Genomic DNA, 27837 nt, shown 5'->3' on the forward strand with positions numbered 1-27837 from the left:
CTGCTTTTAAAAATTTAGCTTGTGGCCAAGTAATTTTTGTTTCTTTAGATTTATTTCTATAATATGCAGTCATGCAGGAGGCTCAAAATTCAGAGCAGGTGTCATTTTTAATCAAGTGCCATATTTATTTATTTAGCATATGGCAGTGTTACATTAGCTAGGAGACTACAGTGTTATTACAAAGTAGTTGTTTGGCTGCCAATTGCCAGTCCGTTGTGCTCAAGCTCAAGCACTATCCAGAGTGCACCACCGGGGGCAGACTAGCTCCATCCTCATAAGACATGATGGCATTCTGCAGTGTCATCTGGGGCTTTTCCTCCACCAATGTCACTTCACATTTGGATGTCGCATTCGGGCAGGTTCAGTACCAGTTGAAGTCATACTGCTGCTTGAAATGCCATTTTTTCCCAACGAAGATACCTATTTATCTACTTGCATGTACATGCTTTCAAACTGTTGGGTTGGCAGAAACTGAGGCAAGTAATGGGAACTCACTCTGCTATGCGGAACTAGAATTCGAACCACCGGACTACAGAACTTCTCCACTATCATTAAGCCACTGAGCAACCGCACCACTCGTGCCATGATTAAAAGAGATACGGCAATTCAAATGTCACTGGCTCAATATAATCACTTCAGCTAGATAACTATATTGCAAAAGTTTACAAAACATGATGAATTCAAACTTCTTCAAAACTGAAATATCTCATTTTAAGTTTAAAATAGCTACTTCAAATTTGAAATGAGTTGTTTCAACATTACAGGAACTATTTTTGGTGGTGTTCTGGTTACTCCAAAAGTGTTCCAAACTAAAAGCCACCATTGTGGTCTCAATTTGTGTCAAGCTTGAAATATTTCCAGTAGTGTATGATAAGAAACAATACCAGAATACGTCTTGCGAATAGACTATTGTGAATGTGAAATATTTTGTACAATTGCATAGTACTGTCTCTAATCCAGCATGGGATCTTTTCATTCTTCAGTATTGTAGCATTTTGTGCAATTGAATACAGTAAATAAAACAGTAACTTACCTTATTCACAAGGTACATTTACCACCAAACATTCAACCTCCCACTCACCCCAATATCTGAACTTTCAAACAATCTAAAGCAGTGGTTCTCAACATTCCTAATGCCACAACCCTTTAATACAGTTCCTTATGTTGTGGTGACCCCCAACCATAAAATTATTTTCGTTGCTACTCTATAATTGTATTTTTTCTACTGTTATGAATCGTAATGTAAATATGATATACAGGATGTATTTTTGTTATAAATTGAACATAATTAAAGCATAGTGATTAATCACAAAAACAATATGTAATTATATATTGTGAAATATTTCTTAATATATCTATATATTAAGAGAATATATCTTTCTCTTTCTTTCTCTCTCTCTGTTTGTCTGTCTGTCTGTGTGTGGCTTTTTGTCTCTCTCCCCGTCATTCTCTCTGTATCTCTCTCCTCCCTCCCCCATCTGTCACTCTGTGTGTGTCTGTCTCTCACTCACTGTCTCTGTTTCTCTCTCTTCCTCCCTCCCCCATCTGTCACTATGTGTGTCTGTCTCACTCACTCTGTGTCCCTCTCTGAACCTGTCTCTCCCCTCCCTCCCCCATCTGTCACTCTGCATGTCTGTCTCTCTCTCTCACTCACTCACTCACTCACTCACTCAGTCTGTCTCTCCCTCTCCCATCTCTCTCACTGTGTGTCTGTCTCTCACTGTGTGTGTCTGTCTCTCTCCCCTCCCTCCCCCATCTGTCACTCTGTGTGTGTGTGTGTGTGTCTGTTTCTCACACAGACACACATATACTGTGATCACCTTTAATCACAGGTTAAAAGTACCTGGCAGCGGTGTTTTTCCCTGGGGGAAAGGCTATAATTTACGGGATGTGTGCATGGCACGTGCCTGTTTTCAATGGCGTGGAGCCACAGTGAGGCTCTGCGCGGCTGGCGATGACTCCAGAGCCCATCCGGGAAGACAAGGAACGCGAGGGGGACACCTCCCCCCATGGATGGGCTCCGGACCCCACACATCTTTCACAGCTGTCTTGTTTCCAATTGGGGGGGATCCATGCAGAGGATTTCTCCCCCCCCCAATTGGAAATGAGGCCGTGCCTGCCCCCTGCTTGCCCGACGAAGCGGCGGCCGCAGCGTGTTGCTGGGCGAAAAGCAGGGCGGAGGAGGGCGCAGCGCGGCCGACCTTGCCGCTGGGGCTCTTCTTGCGGGACATGCTGGCTGGCGCTGCTTCAGAGTGCCCCGGCCACCAGCTCCTCCATGTGCAGCCCGGCTCCCAGCACCGCCGGCATCCCGTCCGGGGCCCATCCTCGGCAGCACGGATGGGCTCCGGACTCCACACATCTTTCACAGCTTCCTCGTTTCTAATTGGGGGGATCCATGCAGAGGATTTCCCCCCCCCCCCCCAAATTGGAAATGAGGTGGCTGTGAAAGACAAGGCAGCGCTTTGTCAGAGTGAGAACACTTTCCCGCCATTACTGTCTCCGAGGCTATAATTGTGTGGGGTGTGTGCGCGCACCTGTTTTTTATGGCATGGAGCCATGGCGACGCTCTGCGTGGCTGGCGATAATTCCGAAGGCCATCCGCGGGGGGTTTCAAGGAACGCAAGGTGGAGTTTAAAGTTCTGATGGGCTTAGCGACCCCTGTGAAAAGGTCGTTCGACCCCCCAAAGGGGTCGCAACCCACAGGTTGAGAACCGCTGATATAAAGGTTAAAGTATTTCAGGAGTATTTATATACATATTTTAAATACATGTTTGTGTACAAACCTGTACAATTCAAAGCTCTTTTACATCTGAAATGTCAGTTTTGCTAAATCAAATCATGCTATTCAAAATATACCATATTTAAATATATTACTGTATTTGTAAGTCATTATTGTCAATGTAACACAGAATTACATAGTAAATTCTGTGCTAATAAAAAATCACACCAGCACTCACCAGTTAACACTTCTAGAAATAGAAGCCTGACAATATTATCTAGTATACAACACTTTGCTGAGTTTAAAATATAAAGTGAATAGTGAGGTAATTCGGTTACCTTGCTTCTGTTATTACAATCTAACACTGTCATATGGAAATTTTCTCCACAAGCACATTCTATGCAGCTGAAGGAATAAGGTTGTTTTGTTGCACTTGTAATATTTATCAATTTAGCTACAACATATTTTCAGCACTTAAAGTGATTAAACTACAAATTCATGGTTTGCAGAACCTGTGTGCTTCAGCAGCAAAGAATAGAGCCAAAAGGAAATTCAGGACAGCATACAACAAAAGGAACTGCAAAGTAACTATTGTCCAGAACAATCGGTGAATGTGGTCACCATATTTCCTCGGCGCTGTGTCACAGTTCTGCAGTGCTTACTAGAGCCATGGAATTTATTTCCAGTCTGCATTGTTTGCCGCTGTGTATTATCAAAGCCATTAAATGAAAACATCTTTTCCATATCTTCAAACATGTCATCAAACAGTCCCCCTCCAAAATTAAATTCTGGAAAAGCATGTCTTTGTCTGCTCTCAGCCTCCTGTTGACTATGAAAATGATTTTCAAAATCTTTCTTTGCATTGGAGTTTTCACCAAAGAAATCAAAGTCTTTAAGGAAACGATCAAAGTCAAAGTTAAATGAGTGTTGAAATGGGTTTCCATTCATCCGTCGTCCATCTGTACTTCCAAACTGGTCATATTCTCTGCGTTTATATTCATCAGATAAAACTTCATATGCTGTGAAAATGAAGCAAGAAGTTGTTTTAAAATCATGTAAAGACATACATGACAGGTCTTTACATGCATAATGGTGCCTTGGCAATTCAACTTTAAAAATTCTCAGCTAAAAGAGGCAGAGCTAAGAATTTGAAAGAATAGATCAACCTTTCTCAACTCAAAATATGTGACAGATCATGATTGAAATTTCTTTTTTACTTCTTTTGCTGCAGGATGCTAGCCATTGCAGTGGTGGGAATTCTTATGTGCTGAAACTTAGTTGCCCGTCTTCTATGAACTATAGATATAATCTTCTTATCAGGAGTTTTCTGAGATCTGAGGCTTTATTTCCAGGGTTCCTCCAGGGTAAAAAAAGAATGAGAAAGGGTGGACTGGACAGTTGCTATACTGTATGCTCATCAATAATATTAGAATTATCAAAGAGCCAGAATCCGATCAATTGGTGTACTTTTTCAGTAATTTCGATTGCCTAGCAAGGATTCTCAACATTACAGAATATATTTTTCCCATACTACTTGCATATTTTTTCTATGAAATAAAACTGGAATGGCTAAACTCTTCTTGTAACCTTAGTGGTTAAAGTATTAGATTAGAAGTGGTGACAGCTAGGTTCAAACACAAGCTTAGCTTACATCGTCATATTCTCTCCCAATTCAATCTACTTCAAGGATTGTTGCTATGAGGAAAAATAGGCCTTGTATTGCATTTGTGTCTAAGCAAATAATAAAATAATGCTAGTACTTTTCGAGTTTTCAAAATATTCAAAGCTTCTCTAAATTTTTATGTTTAACTCTCCCTGTGACCATCCTCATTTTACATACATATTTTTATTGCAATGGTTTTTATCAATGGCTATAACAGTTTGTGGAAATAGTTCCAAAAAGAATATCCACAATAAAACATATGCAAAGTATATTCCAAATATAATTAGCGTGATAATGATGTTGTGAAGTATCTTTATTCCTAAAAGAGGAAATTAAGATTTATGTTAATCTATTACTACCTTTGAATAGGAAAAAGAATGCAGAGAAGAGCAACAAAGATGATTAGGGGACTGGAGACTAAAACATATGAAGAACTGTTGCAGGAACTAGGTATGTCTAGTTTAATAGAAAGAAGGACTAGGGAAGACATGATAGCAGTGTTCCAATATCTCAGGGGTTGCCACAAAGAAGAGGGAGTCAAACTATTTTCCAAGGCACCTGAGGGTAGAACAAGAATCAATGGGTGGAAACTAATCAAGGAGAGAAGCAACTTAGAACTGAGGAGAAATTTCCTGACAGTTAGAACAATTAATCAGTGGAACAGCTTGCCTCCAGAAGTTGTGAGTGCCCCAACACTGGAAGTCTTTAAGAAAATGTTAGATAGCCATTTGTCTGAAACGGTATAGGGTTTCCTGCCTAGGCAGGGGGTTGGACTAGAAGACCTCCAAGGTCCCTTCCAACTCTGCTATTGTATTGTATTGTATTGTATTGTATTGTATTGTATTGTATTGTATCGTATCCTGCCTAAGTAGCAATGCTGTCTAAACCAGGGAATTTGTACAAATAAATATATCTAATCCTATTCTTCTACTCCATAGAAGAAAATGATAGTTAATTTTAGCAGAACTTAACTTACCTTCTGCAATTTCCCGAAATTTTGCTTCTGCTCCAGGACTTTTATTTTTGTCTGGATGATATTTCATTGCTAGTTTATGAAATGCTTTTTTAATCTGGCGCTCAGATGCACTTTTCGGAACTCCTAGAATGTCATAATAACTCTCCGCTGCCAGTATTATTTCTGTTATCATTAAAATGCAGAGTGCAAATAAGAACATTGATTGTGTAGTAGCCATTGTAGAATTCCTAAAGAAAAAGAAAATATCAGAATGATTCTTCTCTTTTAACTTCTTATCCTCCAGCTATTTCTCTATCATGTGTTAGAAGACATTAATTCCTGATTACTTATTTTCTGCTAATATCTTAGAGATGATGGAGTTCAAAGGACTGACATATTTGTTTTCACAAATTCAGGGAAACGTTTTCATCATCATACTTACTTCTCATAAGCTCAAATTCAAATTTCAGAATGATTTTTTAAAAATTGTAGTTTAATAATGAAAAAATAATTATTTCCCAAACATTGCCATTAAAATAAGTCAACTTTCACTTTGATAGGATTATTTTATTTATAACCAAACACATGGGAATGAACACATTTTAGCTTTCTTAATGTCTATAATTAGTTTCTCAATAACTAAAAATCCACATTTCCTATAATTTTTTCATTTGCACTAAAAATAATTATCTTAAAAGTATTTTCACATAAGAAGCAGAATCAAAGAAATATAATATGACTTCAGCAAATTAACTTAGAACCTGTAACACTACTTTGATTATTCATACAAAATCAGATACAGAAAGAGCTGATAAAAGTTATTGTCAATCTTCTGGCTTTGTTGTAAGAAGACATGTTGCTACTCCAATAGAACAATGAGATAACTGCTTTTACAATTATCTTTACCTCTCTGTGTATTTACTCCATGATATTCCAGCAACATTTTTTTCTTAAATTAATTAACAGAATTAAACTTGTAAAAATTTAAAAAGGGAATTCTAAAATTTTGCGTTTTATTTCTAATCTACAAATCAGAAGTTCTCAAATACTGCTATGTTGAGTTTAATTTTAAGAAAATAATACTTTTTTTCCTCCCAGTATTATGTTTTGCTTTCTTATCCAAATAGAGGAAATATCTTGACTACCTTATCAAAGCAGCATATTTTTGAATTGCCATACAACTAATCTGAGTTTATGGAATAAAGCAGAACAATGATATAAATCACTGATATAAAAACAAAGCTGTTTTAACTGTTTTGTTCTTTAGAATTGTCAACATGCTTTGAGGTAAAGATTTGTTAATTACAACTTTAATCTATACACAGGCACATATCTTCATCAATACCTTGCTTATTTACAATACATGCAAATTACTGCATATGCCTACACATGTCTGTTTTTTTTATTTTGTTGCCAGTAAGGAGACCTCAGTTGGCAAGATTGAAGAAAACAAGTTACCTCTTTATGAGTGTTTCCCTCCTCCTTTCTACCAGGGCCCTCTTGAGACAAAGTACTGAATGCACAAACTAGAGAAGGACTCTAGTTATAAAGATATCATGATCTATTGAAACTCTATTCACACTTTTCCATTGTTAATGTTCTACCATTTAATGTGAATGGATGATGCCAACCTAATAGTAGACAGAACTACTGAACATCTTATTCATATAAAACATGAATTAAGACTGTGACTTTTTTGAGTATCCATGTGATTACAGAGTAATAATGAAAGCAGGCAACCTGTTTCAGTTAAATATAACATAAAATCTGCTTAGATTTAGAAATATTCATTTTGGAGATGGCAAATAATTATGGTCAACATTTCCTTAGGAATGAGTGATAGCAGCTCAGTTGTAAGTTGTCTTAATATTCCAATAAGGTTCAATCAAATGTTGAGGTTGCAATGGTTTTTTGAGTAATGATTATCATTACAACAAAGATAGGGTTGGGGATTGTTTTTGTGATGAGAAATAACTTTTTTGGTCATCTATATGATACGACGACATTGACATTATATCTAAAGAAGGGCTGCAATTTTCTGCTCTTCCTTTGAGAGGTTTAAAACAAAATGTGTGCGTTGAACTAACCAAAAACTTAAAGCACCCACTGCAGTGCTTTAAAAAGCAAGCAAACATACAAAGTAAACCCCCAAACTGTTCTATTTGATGATACAAGTTTGAAGAGATCCAGAAGCTGCATACAGTCTGTGTTCATACACTTCTGAATTCCATGTTGGAGTCTATGACAGCTCCGCCATATTTCTAAGCAATTTTTAATACTTTTAGCCATTAAGTACTTCAACTACTATGGGGCTTGGTAAAGTATCATTGTTCAATTACCATTTAGTTGGGTAGTTCCAGACATGTAGTATTTGACTCTTGCTACTTGAATGCAACTTCCCTCCTACATTTTGGGTCGTCCCCCCAGGGGTGTAAGTCACATTTGCTTTTATTCCATAAGGTTTTAGTAAGTTTAAATCTCTCTTGTTAAAAATTCTGTTTTATCCACTTTTTAACACATTTTGTATCAAGCATTTTGAGGTTTTGTGATTATAATTGCTCTTAATGGTTTTCAAAATAAGATGCTAGAATGATATTATCAGATACAACAATGTCATGTTGGCATCAAATCCCAGTGAACTGTTTTCAGTAAAGCTAAAAGTGCTACAAAATTGTTTTCAGATACAAGAAGATCATGTTGGAAGCAAATCACAACAAAGAGCAGTTTCAAAGGAAGAATATTAAAGGTCTGATTTTTAAAAAATTAAAACATACATAACTAAAATCCTCCGTGTTTCCTATTTCAAAAGATGAAGCATTCTAATTTTATACTTTACAGAGGAGCTTCTCTACAGCACCTATCTATCAAAAGATTCATGGGGACATATTTATGCATTTTTGTCTGCAATTATTTGTTAGATATGAGGTTCTTAAAATGTTCTAAAACAACTTAAAGTTTTGTGTCTATAGAGCTTCTCAGTTATCCAGGTCATAGTTGTCCCAAAAGTGTTTTTTCAAGAGGCCACTGGACTTTCTGGTTTTTCTTTGAAGACATTTTGCTTCTCATCCAAGAAGCTTCTTCAGCTCTGAAGCAAAACATCTTCAAAGAAAAACCAGAAAGTCCAGTGGCCTCTTGAAAAAGCACCTTTGGGACAAGCTAAAACTTTGTTACCAAGTCAACAATAACAAAAGGAATGAGAAAAAAACAAGCATACACAAGAACTTTGTAAAGTTTCAAATCTTGGGAATGTTAACAAATATAGAATAGTATACATACACATATGGAAACTGGCATCTGCAGAGAGAAGCCAGGGGAGGGTTGAATGATGCAAGCAGTGTTGTAACAGATGTCCTCACATCACAACACTGAATACATGCCCCAAAGGGGCAGGACCTACAGTACAATGCTGTTGCACATCACACTTTAGTAATGTAGGCAAAGTACACAGCATCCGTTCACTTCCACCAATGGAAGACTAGAATAGTGTGATTCATCTGAAAACAGTTTAATCAGTGAAAAATAATGGATCTAGATACCTAGATAGACTGACAGAGCAAGCAAGAATCAGAACATTGAGTTCCAATATTTTAAATATAATGCAAAATTCACAGGATACCAATAAACTGAATCATTAGTTTGACTGTCTTATCTACAAAACTCAAACTATCAAGATCTCAAAATTTTTCACTGAATCAAATAGAGATCATAAGCCATCATGAAAAGTGTGTTTCATACCATAGTTCAAATTAAAAACCTATACAGTATTCTATTTTAAAAAAAACCCAGAATATTAGAGCAATTGAAATTGCATGAAAACTTTCCCAGTCTTATTTATAACAGAAACAAGAACTCACTGGACAGTTTAATATAAGCATATCTATGAATTTCCAGAAATCCATATATAATATGGAGCTGCCAGACAAATGAGTATATAGGTGCTATCACACCAGCCTTCCTGGGTCATAAAAGTTCATAAAGAACAGAAAAGTTCAAAGGGCAATGTATATACATCATGTAATAGATGAAAATACATGTCATATGTTATACAAGCTGAAGACCTTCTACATTCCAAATCACTGATCTCTATTTTTTTTTTACTACTACTGGCTCAACCTATGGCTTAAACAAACTGATTTATTACATTTATTTGATGTGATGCATTACATCAACTGTGAACCTTTAAAGCAATATTTTAAAAGAGAGCATTCCCCCCCTTACCTTTAACTAGATGTTAACCAGTTAGCCAACATCTGTCCCCATAGATAGAATATGTGGAAAAGTTTGACTTGAAAGACCAAATCGCTACTTCTTCCTCCCCACCAAAAAGAAAGGAAACCGAAACCACATAAAGCACTTTCTGCCAGAGAGAAAGCTAGTTTCAATAGCTTCTCTTCGTCGGGTATGGAGTTTTAGGCTAGATCTCTTGGTAGCACCATTTTATTATATATAAAGGCACGAAAGTTAAAGGAAAAATGGTATTACCAAGAGATGTGGGCTAAAATTCCATACCCGACCAAGAGAAGCTTATATATAATTAATTATATATACTTAACTCCAGCCATCAGTCCCGAGATAGGTAGGAGATATAGATTAGCTAGATTATCTAAAATAGATAGATATGATGATGATGATGATAGATAGATAGAGATAGAGATAGAGAGAGATAGAGAGAGAGAGATAGGATAGGATAGACAGACAGGCAGGACTGATGGCTGAAGTTAAGTATGACTACCAATATAGGCAGAGGACTCTGAGCACATACAGAGTTCCTTCTTCTCACACCCTAAGCACTGACGGCGTCTCCCTTCCTCAAGTATTTATAATGAGAGAAAGACAAAGGACACATCAAGAAGAGGTTCTCTGACATGAAGGCTGCCGAAATGAGCCCAGAGATGGGGAAACTCGGGTTCAAAATCCCCATTTAGCAAGCGTCTCTCCGCTGTTTGGCCCGCTGAGAGGGGGGGAAGATGAATACGCGCCCAAACCCACCGCTTGCTCTCTGGGACGGTAACCCTAGGAAGCTGCTCTTCCCCTCCTCCTCCCCCCCCAACTGCCCCGTCATCTGTTCAACTCACCGGCCGCCGGTCTCGCCCCGTAATCCCTGAGTGGAACCCGTCCGAGCTGCCTTATAACCTCGGCGCGCCAAGGCAAGAACGACGGTCCTACACGAAGCGCTTCCCGATTGGCCGCCGGCCGTCACGTGGCCCGCCCGCTTTGGTGCACGTGGAAGGCTGTTGTGGCCTCGCGCAACTGACGGATTCCTTTCCCCCCCCCCCCCCCCCCCCCCCCGCCTCCCCGACCGCCGAACGCTCGCCTTTTCCGGCTGGAAAGAGAAAGGGACACAAAATAGAAGGAGGAGGGCCATAATCAATCCCGGAAGCGGAAGTGCAAGAGAGTGGCTCTAAGGGAGGGTGAGCAATCGCAGCAGGCACCGTCAGCGGGGACCGTCTGGGACGGGGAAATTGCTGGCCGCCGCGGAGTCTTTGCCATGCCTCGGTACTGTGCGGCCACTTGTTGTAGGAACCGAGCGGGACAGAGCGCCCGAGATCAGCGAAAGCTCAGCTTTTACCCGTAAGTGCCATGGCCAGGGAGACTGGAGGGAATCTCTCGCATCCCCTACAATAAATACTCCCATGTTGGCATAGAAATAGGTTCCACGAATAAGGTGGAGGGGCATTTTTCAGTAGTGTTTCCTTGGCAGTAAAGCTTAATGATTTAGGGAGTGTGCATCGTAGCAATTGTTGGGGGAAGACACAGCAGTACAACGTATGCTACTTCACAGAAATTTGCCAATAAGCAGATTCCTTTAATCATAGCAAATAGTTACTGTCAACATCTACCCATAGCGCCAATAAGGTGATATTTGCTTTTTTTATTATTATTATTTCCTATCCCAATCTGATGGCTCCCAAATGCCTTATAGTTTCTGTAACTCTCTAGCAGACACTTTCAGAATATATACCGAGTTAGCAAACTTCTGTTCTTTGAGATATGGGGCAAAAGTATTCAATTGAAGCATCAACTAACTGAAGGAGGGCAAAACAATCTCTAATTTATCCTGTTTCTGATTCAAAATCCCTACAAATTTCCACCTCTGATATTTAATTTGGGAGCTTGATTATGTGCCATCAAATGGGTGCCAACAGGTTAGTGACCATGTAAATTTTCTGTAGGAGAATCTGTCCCCAACCTGTCCTTCAAGATCTTCCAATAGTTGCCTCTGAATCCCTCCACTTTGCTGCTGGTCATCTTCCTCTCTTTTTTTTTCTTTCCATATTTTCCAGTGTTGGAGCCTTTTCCAAAGAGCTCCATGTTCATGTAATGTATCCAAATTCATTTGTGCTTTGAATGAGAACTCTGGGATCATCCATTTGTTTGTTTTCTTAACTATCCACGATCATCCACAACCAACATTAAAAGGTGTCATTACTGTTTCTCGCTTCTTCATTGACTAACTTTCTTTTCACAGGGAGAACCATTCCCTGTACAATTATTTATAGGTTAGACATGGCAAATGAATATTTATTCCAAGGCCTCCTTTGCTGCTCTCCAAAATGCTAATGTCCAATTCCAGCCCATTTCAATTCAGAAGTATCTTAAATATCAGTGTAGGCAGGTAATCCTTGACTTATTGAGCCCCAAATTTCTGTTCCTAACTGAAACATTTGTTAAGTAAATTATGCCCCATTTTACAACCCTTGTTGCCACATTTGTTAAGTGAATCTCTGCAGTTTTTAAGTTAGTATCACAGTTGTTGAGTGAATTTGACTTCCACATTAACTTTGCTTGTCAGAAGGTGGCAAAAGTGATCACATGACCCAGGGATACTGCAACTGTCATAAATGAGTCCGTTGCCAAGCATTTGAATTTTGATCACATGACCGTAGGGATGCTGCAATGGTCATGAGTGTGAAAAATGATCATCACGCTTTTTTCAGTGCTGTTGTAACCTTGTCACTAAATGAAATGTTGTAAGTTGAGGATTACCTGTAATTGATTCATTTCATCCTTTACTGTGCTGAGATTTCCTATGTTTGTGCTGCTTATTTTCCATCTTTCCACTATGATTTTGTTGTTGCAGCTTCATTATTTTTTTGCATGGCAGCATCCTCATATTATTTGTTTAACCAACTTTTCATACTGCTTCTTTGTCCTTTCCCTTCCATTCACAAACTCTTTCAGTTTATGTGTTTTTCACCATTTTTCAGGTGGACTAGTATTACTTAGCCTCCCTTGTTTATTTATCCCTGCTACAAATCATTTGTTTGGTTTATTGCATTGTATGTGATGTTGCTCTGCAGGTCTTTCTTTCATCTTGGCAAGCTTTATTTGTCTCCCCATTGTCCAAGATCTATTTGGATAGATTTTATTACTGTTTTCTAATGTCACAGACCAAGGATGAACAAACAGGATCTCAGCCAAACTTGAATTCCTACAAACTTTCGAAAGGTATCGGAAGTGTCTAACAACTACAATCAGAGCTGCAGTAACAGCTACAGTCAGAGAACCATAAGACTTCAAAACTGCATTATGAAATTTGGCATACTTAATTTCCCTGCTCATGCTCTGGTTGTCTGTAGATATTATCCTTTCTAGTGAAAAGCAAAAATGTTTTGCACTCTTTAAAAAACTATGGTTTAAAATAGTATAATGTAATATATCCGTTTATGTTCCACTATTTCCAGGCTACATAGTGGGAAGACAAACCTGTTGTCACACTTGAATTAGGAATGAATTAGGATGAGTTGAAGTAAGATGTTTTCAGATGTAGCTCACTGTCTGATGTTGCAGAATTTTCACATAAATGATTGGAAGGGTCATAAGTTTATTTATTGTGTGTAGAACAGAAGAAGAATCTGTTCTACTTGGTAAAGCAAATACAAGCTGAGAAAACACTCAATTGAGTATTCTTTCTTGGAACAGCTTATCTAATGTAGAAGAAATATATTATCACAACACTAGAAATGTTAAAGAGCTATCACCCATTGCTTGAACCAGAGTCATCCATTGGCATGGGGGAGAAGGGCATACAAAAGCAACTTTGCAACCACACAGGGTCCACTTTGTGGATTTCGTACATGTGTACTTGACACTGTATGCCAATCAAAAGGAGTGGAGCACAAGGTTGTTTCCACTTTGAAACAGCATTGGATCCTATAGATGCCTCTACTTGGAATACTTGCCTCCAGACTTATTTAAATTTGTTCTGCTTACAATAAGAATGCAAAATAAATTCTAGCAATGCATTTCTTGTACAAGAACCTATTCACGAAAACAGTGTCTTAACCGGATAATATGACAGACATGTCTGCTTATGTAGCATGTTTAGCAAGTAGAGCCGAGGTGGCGCAGTGGTTAGGGTGCAGTACTGCAGGCCACTTCTGTTATCTGCAGTTCAGCGGTTCTAATCTCACCGGCTCAAGGTTGGCTCAGCCTTCCATCCTTCCGAGGTGGGTGAAATGAGGACCCAGACTGTGGGGGCGATATGCTGACTCTGTAAACCACTTAGAGAGGGCTGAAAGTCCTATGAAGCGGTATATAAGTCTAACTGCTCTTGCTATTGCTAAGTAGTGGAGCAAGAGAGGATATAGAGAAAAAGTTGCAAGGGCTGGCAGTCTGAAAGATTCCTCCCCACTACAATAATTAAGTGCAATAAGCAGTCAATTGTTAGATAATATTAAATATATTTATATCAGCAGATAGAAGCTTGTAAGTTGCTATCATAGATTTTATCATCTTAATTAATTGTATATAAATCAAATAATTCTGTAACCAATAATCACCATAGATATATCTATTTAACATATTTGTTTTGTTCAGTAAACAAACGAGGCACATTAATTCATAGCTGTGCCATTGATATTAATTCCTTGTGGGGGGAAATGAACTAGCTAAGGCAGGTTAAATTGAGTTTTAAAAGCTAACAGACTAGTTTATTATGAGCAAAAAAAAAAAATTGAACTGTACCATACTTCAGAATAATTGGTGACTGGTTGGCTTGCTATAATACTAGATATATATGTATAATTTTATACCGGTAGTAAACAAAGGAAAAGAAGAGAGACAGAGGGGGAAGGGAGAAAGGGAGGGGGGGCTATACAAGAGATTTCATAAAGTATGTAAATGCAAAGGAAGCAATTGTTTCCAAGGTGTCAAAATAGACACATCTTTTGCAAGGCTTGCACAGCTGCTTTGAAAATTATTCCCAGTGGGTAGTATCTACATGTGCATCTACAGACAATATTTTTTTTCTGGGTCTTCTAGCATAGTGAAGTCAGCTGCATGAGCCTTTCCAAAATCTTGGCTAATTAAAACTAATTTCACTTTAAAAAAAAAAAAAAGCAAATAAAAAACCAAACATTCCCCTCATTAACATAAACGATACATTAAAGTTTGTTATGCCAAGCATAGCATTAATAACAAGTTGTCTGATCTAGAGCCTTCTGTGCCTTGTAAAATGGGGTAACAGTTTATGTAACAGTGCCGCATGTTATATTTCCAAAGTTCTAACAAGTATGTAGTTTCAATTGCACTAACAACATCAGACAGTAATGCATTGACTAAGTTGACAGTAGGTTTCCCCACTACCTAGGTAAGTTCAGTTTAAAATCTACAAAGAATTGTTTAATTTAATACTCATACTTTCAAAGGCCCAGTTTAACCAGAAAATTACCTTTTAAATTTTGCATTATTCCCTCCTGTAAAATGCTGAAAAACCCAGGTTTTAATATTTAGTATTAAACGCAAGTATTAACAAGAGCCCTTATTACTTGGCTGAGTGTTCACTGGGTTCAGTTAGTAACTTTGAAGCTGAGCCAAGCAGGAACTGAATTCTGAAATTTATTGTTACAGTCAGTATTCAGAATTGGATGCTGCGTGTGTGATTTAAAATACAGTAGTAAGATCTGGTAAAATATAAACCAACCTTGAAATTAAATGGAGATGAATCACATTTATCTCATTGAAATGAATATTGAAAGAGGTTCTGGACAATCTTTTAAATTCTATTTTCATATGTGTCAGAATGGATGAGTTTATACTTGGAAAAAGCTTTCTAGGAAACTTTAAACTACACTAAACAAAGAAATGAAAATATTACATCGAAACCCCCCCTCCCCCCAGTGCCTTTGAAGAAGCTTCTTGGATGAAAAGCAAAACGTCTTCAAAGAAAAAACAAGAAAGTCCAGTTGCCTCTTAGAAAAACACACCTTTGGGATTGACCTCCAGTCACTAAATATGTTAAAAATATTGATGAGGCCCAATGGCACCTGATTTATTCCAATGTATAACCAACCAGGCAGGATGGCACTCTGTCATATAGAAAAAAAAAACTTGGCGCTTTATAGATTTTGATTGATTTCTCCATGATGAATATATAACCTAGAAAAAGATATAAAAGCTTGAGAGGCCGCAATATTTTTTTTAGTTAGAATGGTTATCCTGTGAATTTCAGGGGATAATGTTCTTGCATCTTGAATACAGAAGTTTGTTTTTTCTAATCTTCTGTAAGTTGGAATGAATCAGATTTGATGCCTTTGAGTTCTAGTAACAATCTCAGTGTATATAAGATTGAAATTTTAAGCAATTCTTTTGTTCGTCAAATCTTTTGTTGTCATGTACTCTTTCCAATGGTGGGATTCCAAATCTTTTCCTACCAGTTCCATGAGAGAGTGCTTTGCGCGCCCATGCAGCACTCAAAGACCACCCTCTGTGTCAGCGCTGGTGAGCTGAGATGTTTTTTAGCTCAGCTAAGGCACAGGAATCCACTCTGCCGTGCAAAGCAGCTGAGCTAAAAAAACAATGGAATATAGGACAGGGAACAACTGGGGCGGGAGGGCGAGGCCAACCAGAGGTGGTATTTGCTGGTTCTCCAAACTATTCAAAATTTCCGCTACCATTTACGTATGACATGCTTTTCAAGAGCCTCAATAAAAGATATCACTTAATTGAAGCATTCTCTCTCCCTCTCTCTCTCTCTCTCTCTCTCTCTCTCTCTCTCTCCCTCCCTTCCTCCCTCCCCCTCCCTCTCTCTTTTGCCTATTCTTTGAAGCAGATTTCCTCTTCATGATAAAGAAAGATTAGAAAAATGGTTACGGAATATGAAACGTGATACTTGGACTCCTAGTAAGCATCAGGTGCTCTGCAGTGACCATTTTACATCAGATTCTCTAGATGTCCGATGGGGTATTCGATATTTGAAGACAACTGCAGTGCCAACTATTTTTTCATCCTCTGAAAACCAGGTAAAATGTTAAGTTGCATGTGAAAACTAAGACAAAGGATGAGTAAACGCAATTAGTTTGAGTTGTAAGTAAAATGAACAGTGCTAAACCAAAAAAGAAAACAGAACATAACTTGTGTCAGTGGCAATTAGAATATATCTTCTATTTTAATATTGTCCAAATTCTTCATTCGTTCGTACTTTTTCTGTTTACTATTGAGAAGAAGGATTTATGGCATGCCATTATGATTGTTTGAAGTATCTGCATTCCATTCATGCAAATAAATTGAGTTTTGTACTGATCAAATGTGGGTTTTAAAAAAAACCCTTCACTATAAGTTTATGGAATATAAACCATAATATGTTTCATTTCCATTAGATAAACAAATTGTACAGTACATTGTACAAAAACCCACAGAGTTTTCTATTAGTTGTTCTGAACAGGAGAAAAAGCAATAAAAATACCTAGCCTGGTTTAAAATGTTGCTATTTTTACGTTCAAAATTTAATTTAAACATATGTTTTCTTTAGAATATATCTTAACCATTAAGACATAACTACTAAAAAATAGCATATAGTTCACTGAAATGAAAGCTACCCTGTTTCCCCCAAAATAAGGCCTCCCTGGATAATAAGCCCAATTGGGCTTTTGAGTGCATGCACTAAAATAAGCCCTCCCCTGAAAATAAGCCCTCCCCCCAAAAAAATATTGCAACACAGCAGCAGCCATGAGGTGACCACACTCATAGCCTCCTGTACCTCAAAAATAAAAAGACCTCCCCCAAAATAAGGCCCAAGTGCTTATTTTGGTTGGGGGGAAATAAGACCCTGTCTTATTTTCAGGGAAACATAGTGTTTATGTGCTAATCTTAGCATACCAGTAGAGGTGGCTAAACAAATGGGCCCTTTGTACATTGGCATCTGGAAAAAAAATAATTACAATTTCAAATTTGATTGATAATACGTTACCAATGTGCTGAGTTGCTCACTTGATGCTTCATTTCCTATGGTAGAGGGACAACTTATACAATTCACAGAAGTATCTGATTGGTCTAGGTGCAACTGCCCAGGTCTGTGACACTTCAAAGAGAAGTTCTAGTCCAGACTTCATTGCAGCAAAACACCTCTTTAAAACTCTTCATACTTTTTGCCATTCAGATCTATTTTGCATGATGCTTAATGATATGAGGGGAAAAAACATGCAGCAGAACTGGCAGATTTTGTTGTGAATAGGGAAAAAAAGCATCTTGGAAACTTTCCTATCATGCGGAATGGTTTGCAAAAAACATCTGGATCACACACTCAGTTAACTGAACCTCACCATCATGGTACAAAGTTTAAAGTGTGATACATTCACATACCCTCATAGCAACGGTTCAATTCCTCTGACATTCACAATATCATTTTCAAACATGCTTACACACAGCATCTTATCTGTAGCCACCACTTAGGATAAATACATGTTAACATAACTGATAACGATTATTGCATTACTGCCTTTCTCCCATGAATCTTTGTGTAGGAAAGAACCACCATGCTTGTTGTGACTTCTCTATCGTGATAATATGTGTTAACTCGAAAAAAAATTCCATCTTTCCCAAGCTAGGGCTGCAATTCTACATCCACTTACCTGGACTTAAGGTCTATTTTTTTTAAAGAAGTTGCTCATGTTTTCCCAGAGATCAGATAGCACTGAAATAGCCTCATCACCCAGAGTTTGCCTATCATAGAAAGCATATCTAGACAAAATGCCCTGCTCTTTAAGAAACTTCTTTGCTTGGAAGTCACTCTCCAGGAAAGGGGTCATCAATAAGAAGCAGTCATTTGATCAGCTCTATCAGGAGTGGCCCTTTGTGTATTGTAACAGTTGTTAATTCTAAAGTGAGCTTTCAAAAAATGTTAAAGCTATGTGAATCTAGGGTATATTTGAACTAATCTCTTTTATTTCATTTTTTATTGTAATGTGTATTCATTAACTATTTTAATAAAATAATTTAAGATTGGTATCTAATTTCTTTAATAAACCATGGCAGAGAAGAGGCTGTTTATTGGCATTATTTGCACTCTTTTTGAAGACCAATATTAAAAAGAATTAATACAGGTAGTCCTCGATTTACAACAGTTTGTGTAATGACTGATGGAAGTTACGGCACTGGAAAAAAGTGACTTATGACCATTTTTCACACTTATGATTGTTGCAGCATCTTCATGTCCATGTGGTCAAAATTCAGATGCTTGGCAGCTGACTCGTATTTATGACAGTTGCAGTATCTTGGTGTCATCCTTTTGTGACCTTTTCACAAACAAAGTCAAAGGGGAAGCCATATTCACTTAACAGCTGTGTTACTAACTGAACAACTGCAGTGATCCGCTTAACAACTGTGGTAAGGAAGTTCGTAAAATGGGGTAAAACCCACTTAACTACTGTCTCACTTAGCAACGGAATTTTTGGGCTCAGTTGTGGTTGTAAGTTGAGGACTGCCTGTATAGACTGAAATCTTGTGTTCTTTTGTTAGGGAATAAAGCCACTGATCATAGCACATGACTATGCCAAGCATTACACTATAAAGAACCATGAGAAATGGAATCATTGTGTGGTATTTCATAATCAATTACAACTGACTCAAGAGGGATGTTTTTTTCTTCTAAGGAAAAAGGAATATCCCAGAAGAAAACACAAGTGGAAAGAATAGAAGATATCAAAGAAATGAGCACGTGCATAACAACATCATCTCTTAAATTTTGTTCACCAAAGAGAAATATCTTACCTGAAGGAGGCTTATATCGAAAAACTCTTGAAACAAACCCAGACTGCGCAGCGAGAACGGAAGGACTAACACAGGATACTGTGAAAGGTGGTACTGCATATTCAGGTAACTGTGTGAAACAAAATAACCAGCAAGCAAACCAAATAGTAGCAACGTCTGATATGGAAAACACAGGAGCCGTCCATTCCAGTATTCCAGGAAATAGTCGGACCATCAAAAACATTTTTAATGCTGCTGCTACAGATTTGCAAGTTTCGGTTCGTGACCTCCAGTCATGTTTTGAGCATGGCACGGCTTCTAAAGCCACAGTTTTGCAAGCCACACATCCGGAACATGGAGATTCGTCTCTGGAATTCACTAAGGTCCCCATACCCATGAGCGAACTTAAATCCAATCATTTTGATTCTCATATTGCGAATTGCTCAATAGAAGTACAAACGGATGAAAGTTCTGTGTTGCTTCAGTCTATGTCACAAGCTTTGGAGCAGCTCGGTGGAAATAATGAGTCTGTCATCACCATTATCGTTCCTTCAGAGGACTCAAGAACCCCCTTGCTATTAGAGGGCGCCTTTATATCAGCAGAAGAGGTACTTACCCATTTGGAAGCAGAAAACTCTGTTGTCATCGGCAGCTGCAGCAGTCTTGAAGTGCTGCAAACTGAGCACTCATACTGTAGGCAAGACACAGACCGGGAACAACTCTGGCAAAAAATTACAAAGCTGCACTCAAAAATAGCCCTTTTAGAAGTCCAGGAGAGAAAAACCCTAAGCAGACTTAAAGCTATAGAAGCAGTTGTTGCACAACTGAAGCAAGACAATCTCCTTTCGGAGGAGAAACTTAAGATCGTAGAAAACTGTTTTACAACATTTGAAGTTACCATGATATAATAAAAAAAGGGATTGCAACTTGTTCTGCAAGTTATTTTCTCGGGTGTCCTTTTGTTTGTTGGTTTGTGAGAGAGGGTGTTTTGTTTATTTATTGATTCATTTATTTATAAGTAGAAATGGAATAAAAATGGGTCCATCACTTTCCGCCCTGTCCTCTGCTCTTAGTATCTTCCCAAATTCTTTAATAGAATACTAGCTGATAACCCGGGGTTGCCGGGGTACTTATTTATAGGGGGGAAATGTCCGGACCAAACATAAGTTCTAATGTTGGATTTTCCCCTCTACCATAGGGAGCCCCCCTTGTGGAGTAATATGAAGCCATTACATGGCAACTCCACTGCTGCACAGCAGAAGCCATTTTATGGCAGTACATTAGAAGCCATTGTAAGGCATAACAGGCTGTATCTTAACAGAACACACACCCAAGGGGTGTTAGGGGTGTCTTACCCCCACAGTATTTGCTTCTAGACAGTAAATCATCTGTGTACCAAGTTTGGTTGAAATTGCTCGAGATGTTCTAGAGTTATTTTAGAACACACACACGCACACACACACATGGAATAGGGATATCTTGTAAACTGCATGGGAGCTTGCATTGGGGGATATAGGAAGGAAGAAGAAATTAGTACATACGCCATACATACAACTTCAATTCAAAAACCTCCATTGAGTCTCAATCGATTCAGAAAATAGAAAGAAACTATTCTAGAGCCATAAGGTCCATCAAGCCAAAGCCATAACAAAAACATCCTGGTATATTACAACATGTTGGGGGTGGGGGGAATATAAACCAATTTTAAGACATGTTTATTCTAAGGAAGAGAGGCAGTTTGGTGCAGTGCTTAAGGCATCAGGCCACAAACTGGGAAACAGTTCTAGTCCCATCTTCGGTGTGAAGCCAACTGGATGTCCTTGGGCCAGTCACTTTTTCATAGCCTTAGGAGTGAGGCTTTTGGCAAACCACTTCTGAAAAACCTTGCCAAAAAACTATAGGAACTTGTGACTTGAGAATTTGACCCAATTGAACAGAAGAAAAAAAAATAAGATAAAACTATTTTCAAGTAAGTTTGTATGGATTAATGAAGCATGAAGTCTATAACTGTGCTGGTAGATAAAAATGTATTCATGAAAGCTTACTCCCACATGAGCACATAACAGCTGCAGTGCTTTCACTTTGAGCCATTGCCTTCAAGGTCTACCTCACTTGCCAAACTAATGTTCTTCATGAATAATGCAATTTTAAGCATGCATAGAAGGTTCCATTGATGTGCATTGAGTTTATTTTCTAATTTGCCTTAAAAGTATAGCCCATATCTCTTAGAATTAATGGAACAATGGAAGATGGGATGGGACTGAACAGGATGGGACAGAATACTCTAATAAAGGGGAACATGTAGCTCAGGGTTGAAATGTGTGATCCTTGGTGCTCTCTGAGCTTGGTTGTTGTTTTTTTGCAGCCATTTCATTATCCATGGGTTACCCAATGGGTGACAGCAGCAAAGCTAGTCTAGCACTGATGATGTTACCTAGTTTGATAATGAAATGTCTGCAAGAAAACAACCAAGCTCAGTGAGCACCCAAGAATCTCTCAGGTTGAACTCTTTCCTGGAAATAATGTGGAAAAATGTGTTTGCATTAATGTCAGGGGTCTTGGAGTCAGAAACAGTCATTAAGGATTTAATTATCTTCCTGGCAGGACAAGAGAGGCATTTGAAGCAAAGGGAGTTAAGAGTTGCTGAAGATGATGATGGCTGGAGGGAGAAGAAGAACATGATAGGAGTAGGGACATATCTTTCCAATGCAGCAACCTGCCCATTCCCACTAAGAGAAAGGACTGTGATAATAGTTAACTCTAGAGAAGAGACTGAAATTGGTCAGTCACATTATATCTTTCATTTGGGAGGGTGTGTGTGTTACACTTTATTTTCTCAGACTAATTTTGTCCGTAAAAGCATTCCACTTTGAAAGGAATGCTTTCTAGATCAGAGGTCTCCAACCTTGGCAACTTTAAGCCTAGCGGACTTCAACTCCCAGAATTCCCTAGCCATCTGGGAGTTGAAGTCAGCCAGGCTTAAAATTGCCAAGGTTGGAGACCCCAGTTCTGGATGCTTGGATCCAATTCTTGTGAACCGGTTGTTCCTCTTTCCCCCAAGTACCCAATTGAGGATGGCAATGAACCATCATTTTTCAGTGCTTACAAGCAGAAACTGGCTATTCCCAGAACTGGGTGCTGTGCAAAGATACAATACTTCTGCATTTGATCTTTATGTGGCTAGAAAAAAAATCAGTGAAATGGCCCTGCTGAAGGTGCTTGGTAATGCCAGCCCAGAAGCCCCAGGAATAATGCAAAAGGCCGGACACCATCACCTAAAGACTCAAATGGGAGGCTACCCGACCTCCTTCAGGAAGCTGTCATGGATTCTACATTACCTGAAGTCCAGAAACTGGCAGTTTCTTGATTTAGATAACCCTTGCGACTTAGGTGAATGTCAGCATTTTATACGATAGTTGAATTTCAAAGGTTTTTGAGAGTATCCTTTACCAAAGGCTACAAGTAAGTACTTAGCTGCCAACTAAGAATGTGGGAGCTTAATAGAATGCCATGAGCAATTTGGCCAAAATTATCTAAAGAGACTGGATGTATGAGAAGTGGCAAGCTGCTATAGTATTATCTCCATACGTAAGAGTTTTACCAGCCTTCATCATTGTTCCATATTTTATATAGCAATACATTCTCAGGTTTTCAGCTTAAAGATCCCAATGGACATAATACAGCAAGAGGGCATTTGTATTTCCCCTGTTCCTTATACTTCTCTATACTGACTGGGTATGCACTACACTGCACTAAACTTTGGCTTGCTCAATTGTGATTTATGGGTACAATAAACGAAGCCAACAAACAAACTTTTTATTATAGCTTAATAACTTGTGTGGACCCAAGCACATACTGTATGTATGCACTCTGCCAGGACTGATTAGTAGCACTGCAAGCTTTCTCTTCCTGGTTGGTTGGTTTCATTTGCTGTGAAAATTTCCATAATTAAGGGGAAATTTTGTGTGAAAAATAATTGACTTTTTGAAAGGCTGATGGCTGATTAATGAAAGATCTGTATACTCAAATAAAAATTAAGGTATAAATTAGTTTCAGTGAGTTGACAAATTAAAATATAAATTAGTTTCGGTGAGTTGACAAAAAGTATCCACATCTGTTCATCTCTTATCTATATGCATTTTAAAATATGAGTTTTGAATGCTTTCTATATGTATCTCTGTAGTTGTATATACTAATTGAACAATGAAATAAAAATGGCTTTATTTATTTATTTGTTTTTATACTTCTCCTTTCTGTCCCTACACTATCAATGATACGTAACAATAAAAACATTAAGTATAACAGAAAATTAAAATAATTTAAATCAAAATGAAAATCAGCAGTTAAAATAATTAGCAATTAAAAAATAATTTGGTTTTGTGCAAGACTCTTTCAAATAAGTTGGCCCAAGTAAAGCTATCCCAATATTTGTTTAAATAAATAAGGAGCTCTGTAGGGATTAAAGTGTACTGCTTTTTTTTCCTAGTCAACATTTTTGTTTTTGTGCCATGCATGTTAATTTGTTTTGCCCTCAGGCCAACATTTAATAATAAGAAAAACAAGATAAACTTGTGGCAATAACATTGCATCATTTACAAGCAAGAAAACAAGAAAATGCATGTTCTTTAATGAATTAAGAACTGCAAGATACTACATTTGCTCACCCCCCCAAAAAATTTTGTAATAACTATCTTAACACTCAAATATTTTTCTTGGTTCTGACTTACATAGTACACTATTTTATTAGTTATCAGATCAACAGGAATTCAAATTATACAATTTATTACTTTTTCTATTATGGGGTACAATTTCATTTCTAATTGCTAGGAAATGTTTCCAATTTATATATTGTGATCCATGACTAAAATCTATTTTAATAGACTTGTGGGAAAGAGGTATAATTGGAAAACTGAATGCACCATTTGTGAATCTTCTATTTTTAAAAGAAATATATATTTTTCAAGAATTTTAGGCCAAGTAAGTATGCCCTTTAGTGTAGTCAATATGTTACCTATTACATCTATAATGAGAGACTGTATATCAGAACATACTTCATTCATATCCAGATAATCAGCCTTGTCTACTTATGTTGCAGTTATATTTAACCCAATTTATTTAGTTATTTGATTGATTTTGTAGGTTTATATGCCTGTCTATCTCAATATATATGACATGTTTGCAGAAAGAAATTAAATGAAATTTAAGCTTATATAATTCCCATGACATTTCAGAAATCTGCTTAGAGAGATATGTTCCTCTCCAGTGGTGGGATTCAAATAATTTACCAACTGGTTCTCTGTCCTAATGACCAGGTGGGTAGGCAGGGCTTAGTGGTCATGTGACCATGTGGGCGTGGCCAACTCAAGTCGATGGGCACTTTGCCTTAGCTGTTACAATGTAATAAGGGTTAACTGAAGGGGCAGCTTCTGTAAGCAGGGCAATAAAGATTAAGCTAGAAACAACACCAGAATATTTCCTCCCTGCCTTCCTTACAGGATTAGCCCTGTAAAGCGGAAAAATACCAAAATAAGATTTCTTCCAACAACCGGTTCTCTGAACCTCTTAGAAAGTTAAGAACCGGTTCTCCCAAATAGGTGCGAACTGGCTGAATCCCACCACTGTTCCCCTCCTTCCTCTTTTCCACCAGCTGTTTCCCTCCTCTTATATTTTCAGGTTTGAGTTCTACTATCTGTATGTTCTAATGTTAAAAGCAGAAGATAATAAAAATGTTTCTTTCTCTTCCTCCTCTTCTTCCTCATCCCAGTCATAATATTGAAATCCTTGGAATTCCTTCCTCCTCATCATCATGGGCACCGGCTACTTTCACAGGCACTTCCTGAGCAGGGGTCCCTAACCCCTGGTCCGTGAACCAACACCACGTTGTGGTATGCCAAAAACCAGGCCGTGCAAACAAGTGAAGCTCCATCCGTGGGATGCAGACAGCACATGAAACCACACACCCCTCCAGTTCCCAGAAAAACCTCTCTCTATGGAACCAGTCCCTGGTACCCAAAAGGTTGAGGGCCATTGTTCTAGAGCCGGGCTGTCAAACTCCCGGCCTGTGGCCAGATGTATCATGCGCCGGCCACACCCACGCCCCGCTTAGCGAAGGGGAAAAAAGTGACGCAGCGAGTTTGACACTCCAGTTCTAGAGTTCTGCAGCTCTACACTCCCCTCCCCACACTGGGAATTGAAATGCTTATTTCCCTCATTATCATTCTGTATTATCTAAAGAATTGCAGTAGATAAGAAGGTTAAATGTAGTCACACCAATTGGTTTAAATTACTAACAATTATAGACTGACAAATAAATGTTATTTTTGATTATTTGAACAAATACTTATGTGACAAATGATTCTGGCATATCCCTTAATTAGCAACTGCTGTTCCCTAAAAACGTATTTCGCTGAACTATTGAATTAAGTAGATCTTGAGCTTCTATGCAGGTAGCAATCAAAAATAAAATATTCTAATCAGTTATATTCTTCTAAGAACAAAGATCTTTTCTATGAATCATGCCTTCAGAATTTTTCAAGAAGTTAAAAAAATATTATGGCACTTCATAGAAGTATACTTCGTCTATAAAAGATGTGTATGTCTATATTTATAGATGTATAGTATATAGGTGTATATCTGTTAATGAAAATCACAGACTTTTGGACTTTTTAAAGATTCATGATGTATAGGAATGGAAAAATAAACAAAATACTAGAACTTGCTACATAGTACTTACTTAGATCAACCCAAAGGTACTGGTAATTATATTTTATTGATTTAGAAAAGGGAAAATGAATTGATTACAGTTTAACTTTTCCCTGTTATTCTGTATGTACTCTGTAGACTTATTGGAGCAAAGGTACTTTCACTTTGACTTGAATTTAAAATTAGCTTATATTATATAAGAAATACACATAATGCTGAAGAAATTAAATGCAGGCAAACAAGCTCAAGCATTTAAAGTCAGGTAGGCTGACATTACTTGGAATTATCAGGTTCAGTTAGACTGCAATAGCGAGAACATTATTGCAATAATTGTAATAATAATGCAGTTAATGTGTTTGAAAATTTTCAGTAGCCAAGGGTTTGCTAACTCAGAGGCAAAGTACTATCTATAGGAGGTGTTGTCTATAGGAGAAAAAGTGTGTGATGCATGGATTGAAAGCAATGGCTGTTTTTGAGGAGGTTATAAGGAGCTTTTTGAACCATAACAATAACAAAAAAGTAACCAAAACAGAAATACATAAACTCCAACCAAAGAAAACACATTTCAAGAGTGATTGTTCATATGGAGGACTTGAGCATTTTAACAGAAGTAGAAAATGCATGTCACATCTCACCATATTTCTTTGAAGGTTACGGAAAAGAGGTTAAACTTACAAAATAGTGCAACATTGGTGGCATTCCTAGAGCTGAGTCAGGAGTACAGAAAGATTTGGGGTTAACTACAGGTAATTTATTCCAGTACATATACAGTATGAAATGGCAAGAAAAGTCACTTCATCTGAGATATAGTACAAGACAGTGACGTGCAGTCAGGGGAGGCAGAGCCTCACCACTGTCATCATGAAAAGAAAAATAAAATAAAAGGAAAAAGGCTGAGCTAGTTGCTGCCAGAGTCACAGTGGATGACTCTGCTTAGTGCTTAACTGTTTAAAAAAGCCTCTAAAAAAAGTGCCCTCTACAGGAGGAGGCAGGAGAACCACGTGCCTCATTTAGTCTGACTTTATGATCATTCGAGCAGAGTTACGCAAGGCTTAAAAGCCGAGAAATTCCTTATGTAGATGAGGCATGTGGTTCTCTTGCCTCCTCCTGTAGAGGGTGTTTTTTTAGACGCTTTTTTAAACAGTTAAACAGAGTCATCCATTGGGGACTCTGGCAGCAGCTAACCCAGCCTGACCTCAGTAGCTCTTGCCTTTTTCCTTTTATATTTTTACATTTTCATCATGGCAGACAAGAGCAGAGTTGAAATCCTCTGTGAAACAGCTGGAAAAGGTATGTGGGTCGGAGGGAGGGGGAGGAATTCAAAATTAATGTAATTTGTAAGTAATTGTAATTTGTAAGTAATTTGTGTGTGTGTGTGTGTGTGTGTGTGGTGTGCTTTTCTTCACTCAGAGGGAAGGAGGTAGGAGAGGCAGGGAGGGCAGCCCGCCAGCTTTCTTTCTCTGTGTTAGGGAAGCCCACCAGCAGAGGTGGGTCTTTTACCCGCCTCTGCTGGCGGATTGGCACTTTCTTTCTTTCTTGAAAGCGCCTTTTGGCTGCTCTGGTGCTTTTGCCCGCTGTCAAGAAAGCGGCATTTGCCCGCTCCGGCGCTATGTCCAACAGCAGCTTTCAAGAAAAAGCAGCTTTTGGTTTCTCCAGTGCTTTTGCCAGCTGTCAAGAAAGCAGCATTTGCCCGCTCTGGTGCTATGTCTGACATAGAGGTGGGACGCGTCCTGCCTCTATGTCGGACATAAAGCCGGAGCAGCCAAAAGCCGCTTTCAAGAAAGCAGCTTTTGCCCGCTGTCAAGAAAGCGGCTTTTGGCCGCTCTGGCG

At 38.2% G+C, this 27837-nt stretch overlaps 2 protein-coding genes across 2 annotated transcripts; one reads left to right on the forward strand and one right to left on the reverse strand.

Moving 5' to 3' along the window:
• Nucleotides 1-2778: 2778 nt before the first annotated feature.
• Nucleotides 2779-10551, reverse strand: DNAJB9 (DnaJ heat shock protein family (Hsp40) member B9). Its single transcript, XM_032212461.1, has 3 exons — nucleotides 10413-10551; nucleotides 5359-5585; nucleotides 2779-3738 (listed from the first exon to the last, which is right to left on the reverse strand). The coding sequence occupies exons 2-3, from the start codon at nucleotides 5573-5575 to the stop codon at nucleotides 3308-3310; spliced, it is 648 nt and encodes a 215-aa protein (XP_032068352.1). The 5' UTR covers nucleotides 5576-5585; nucleotides 10413-10551; the 3' UTR covers nucleotides 2779-3307.
• Nucleotides 10552-10680: 129 nt separating this feature from the next.
• On the forward strand, nucleotides 10681-20607 carry THAP5 (THAP domain containing 5). The gene is made up of 3 exons (XM_032214544.1): nucleotides 10681-10908; nucleotides 16391-16580; nucleotides 19209-20607. Exons 1-3 carry the CDS (start codon nucleotides 10826-10828, stop codon nucleotides 20211-20213), a joined length of 1278 nt encoding a protein of 425 aa, XP_032070435.1. The 5' UTR covers nucleotides 10681-10825; the 3' UTR covers nucleotides 20214-20607.
• The last annotated feature ends 7230 nt before the right edge of the window (nucleotides 20608-27837 follow it).

Source organism: Thamnophis elegans, chromosome 3, assembly GCF_009769535.1.
Source record: "Thamnophis elegans isolate rThaEle1 chromosome 3, rThaEle1.pri, whole genome shotgun sequence".
NCBI lineage: Eukaryota > Metazoa > Chordata > Lepidosauria > Squamata > Colubridae > Thamnophis > Thamnophis elegans.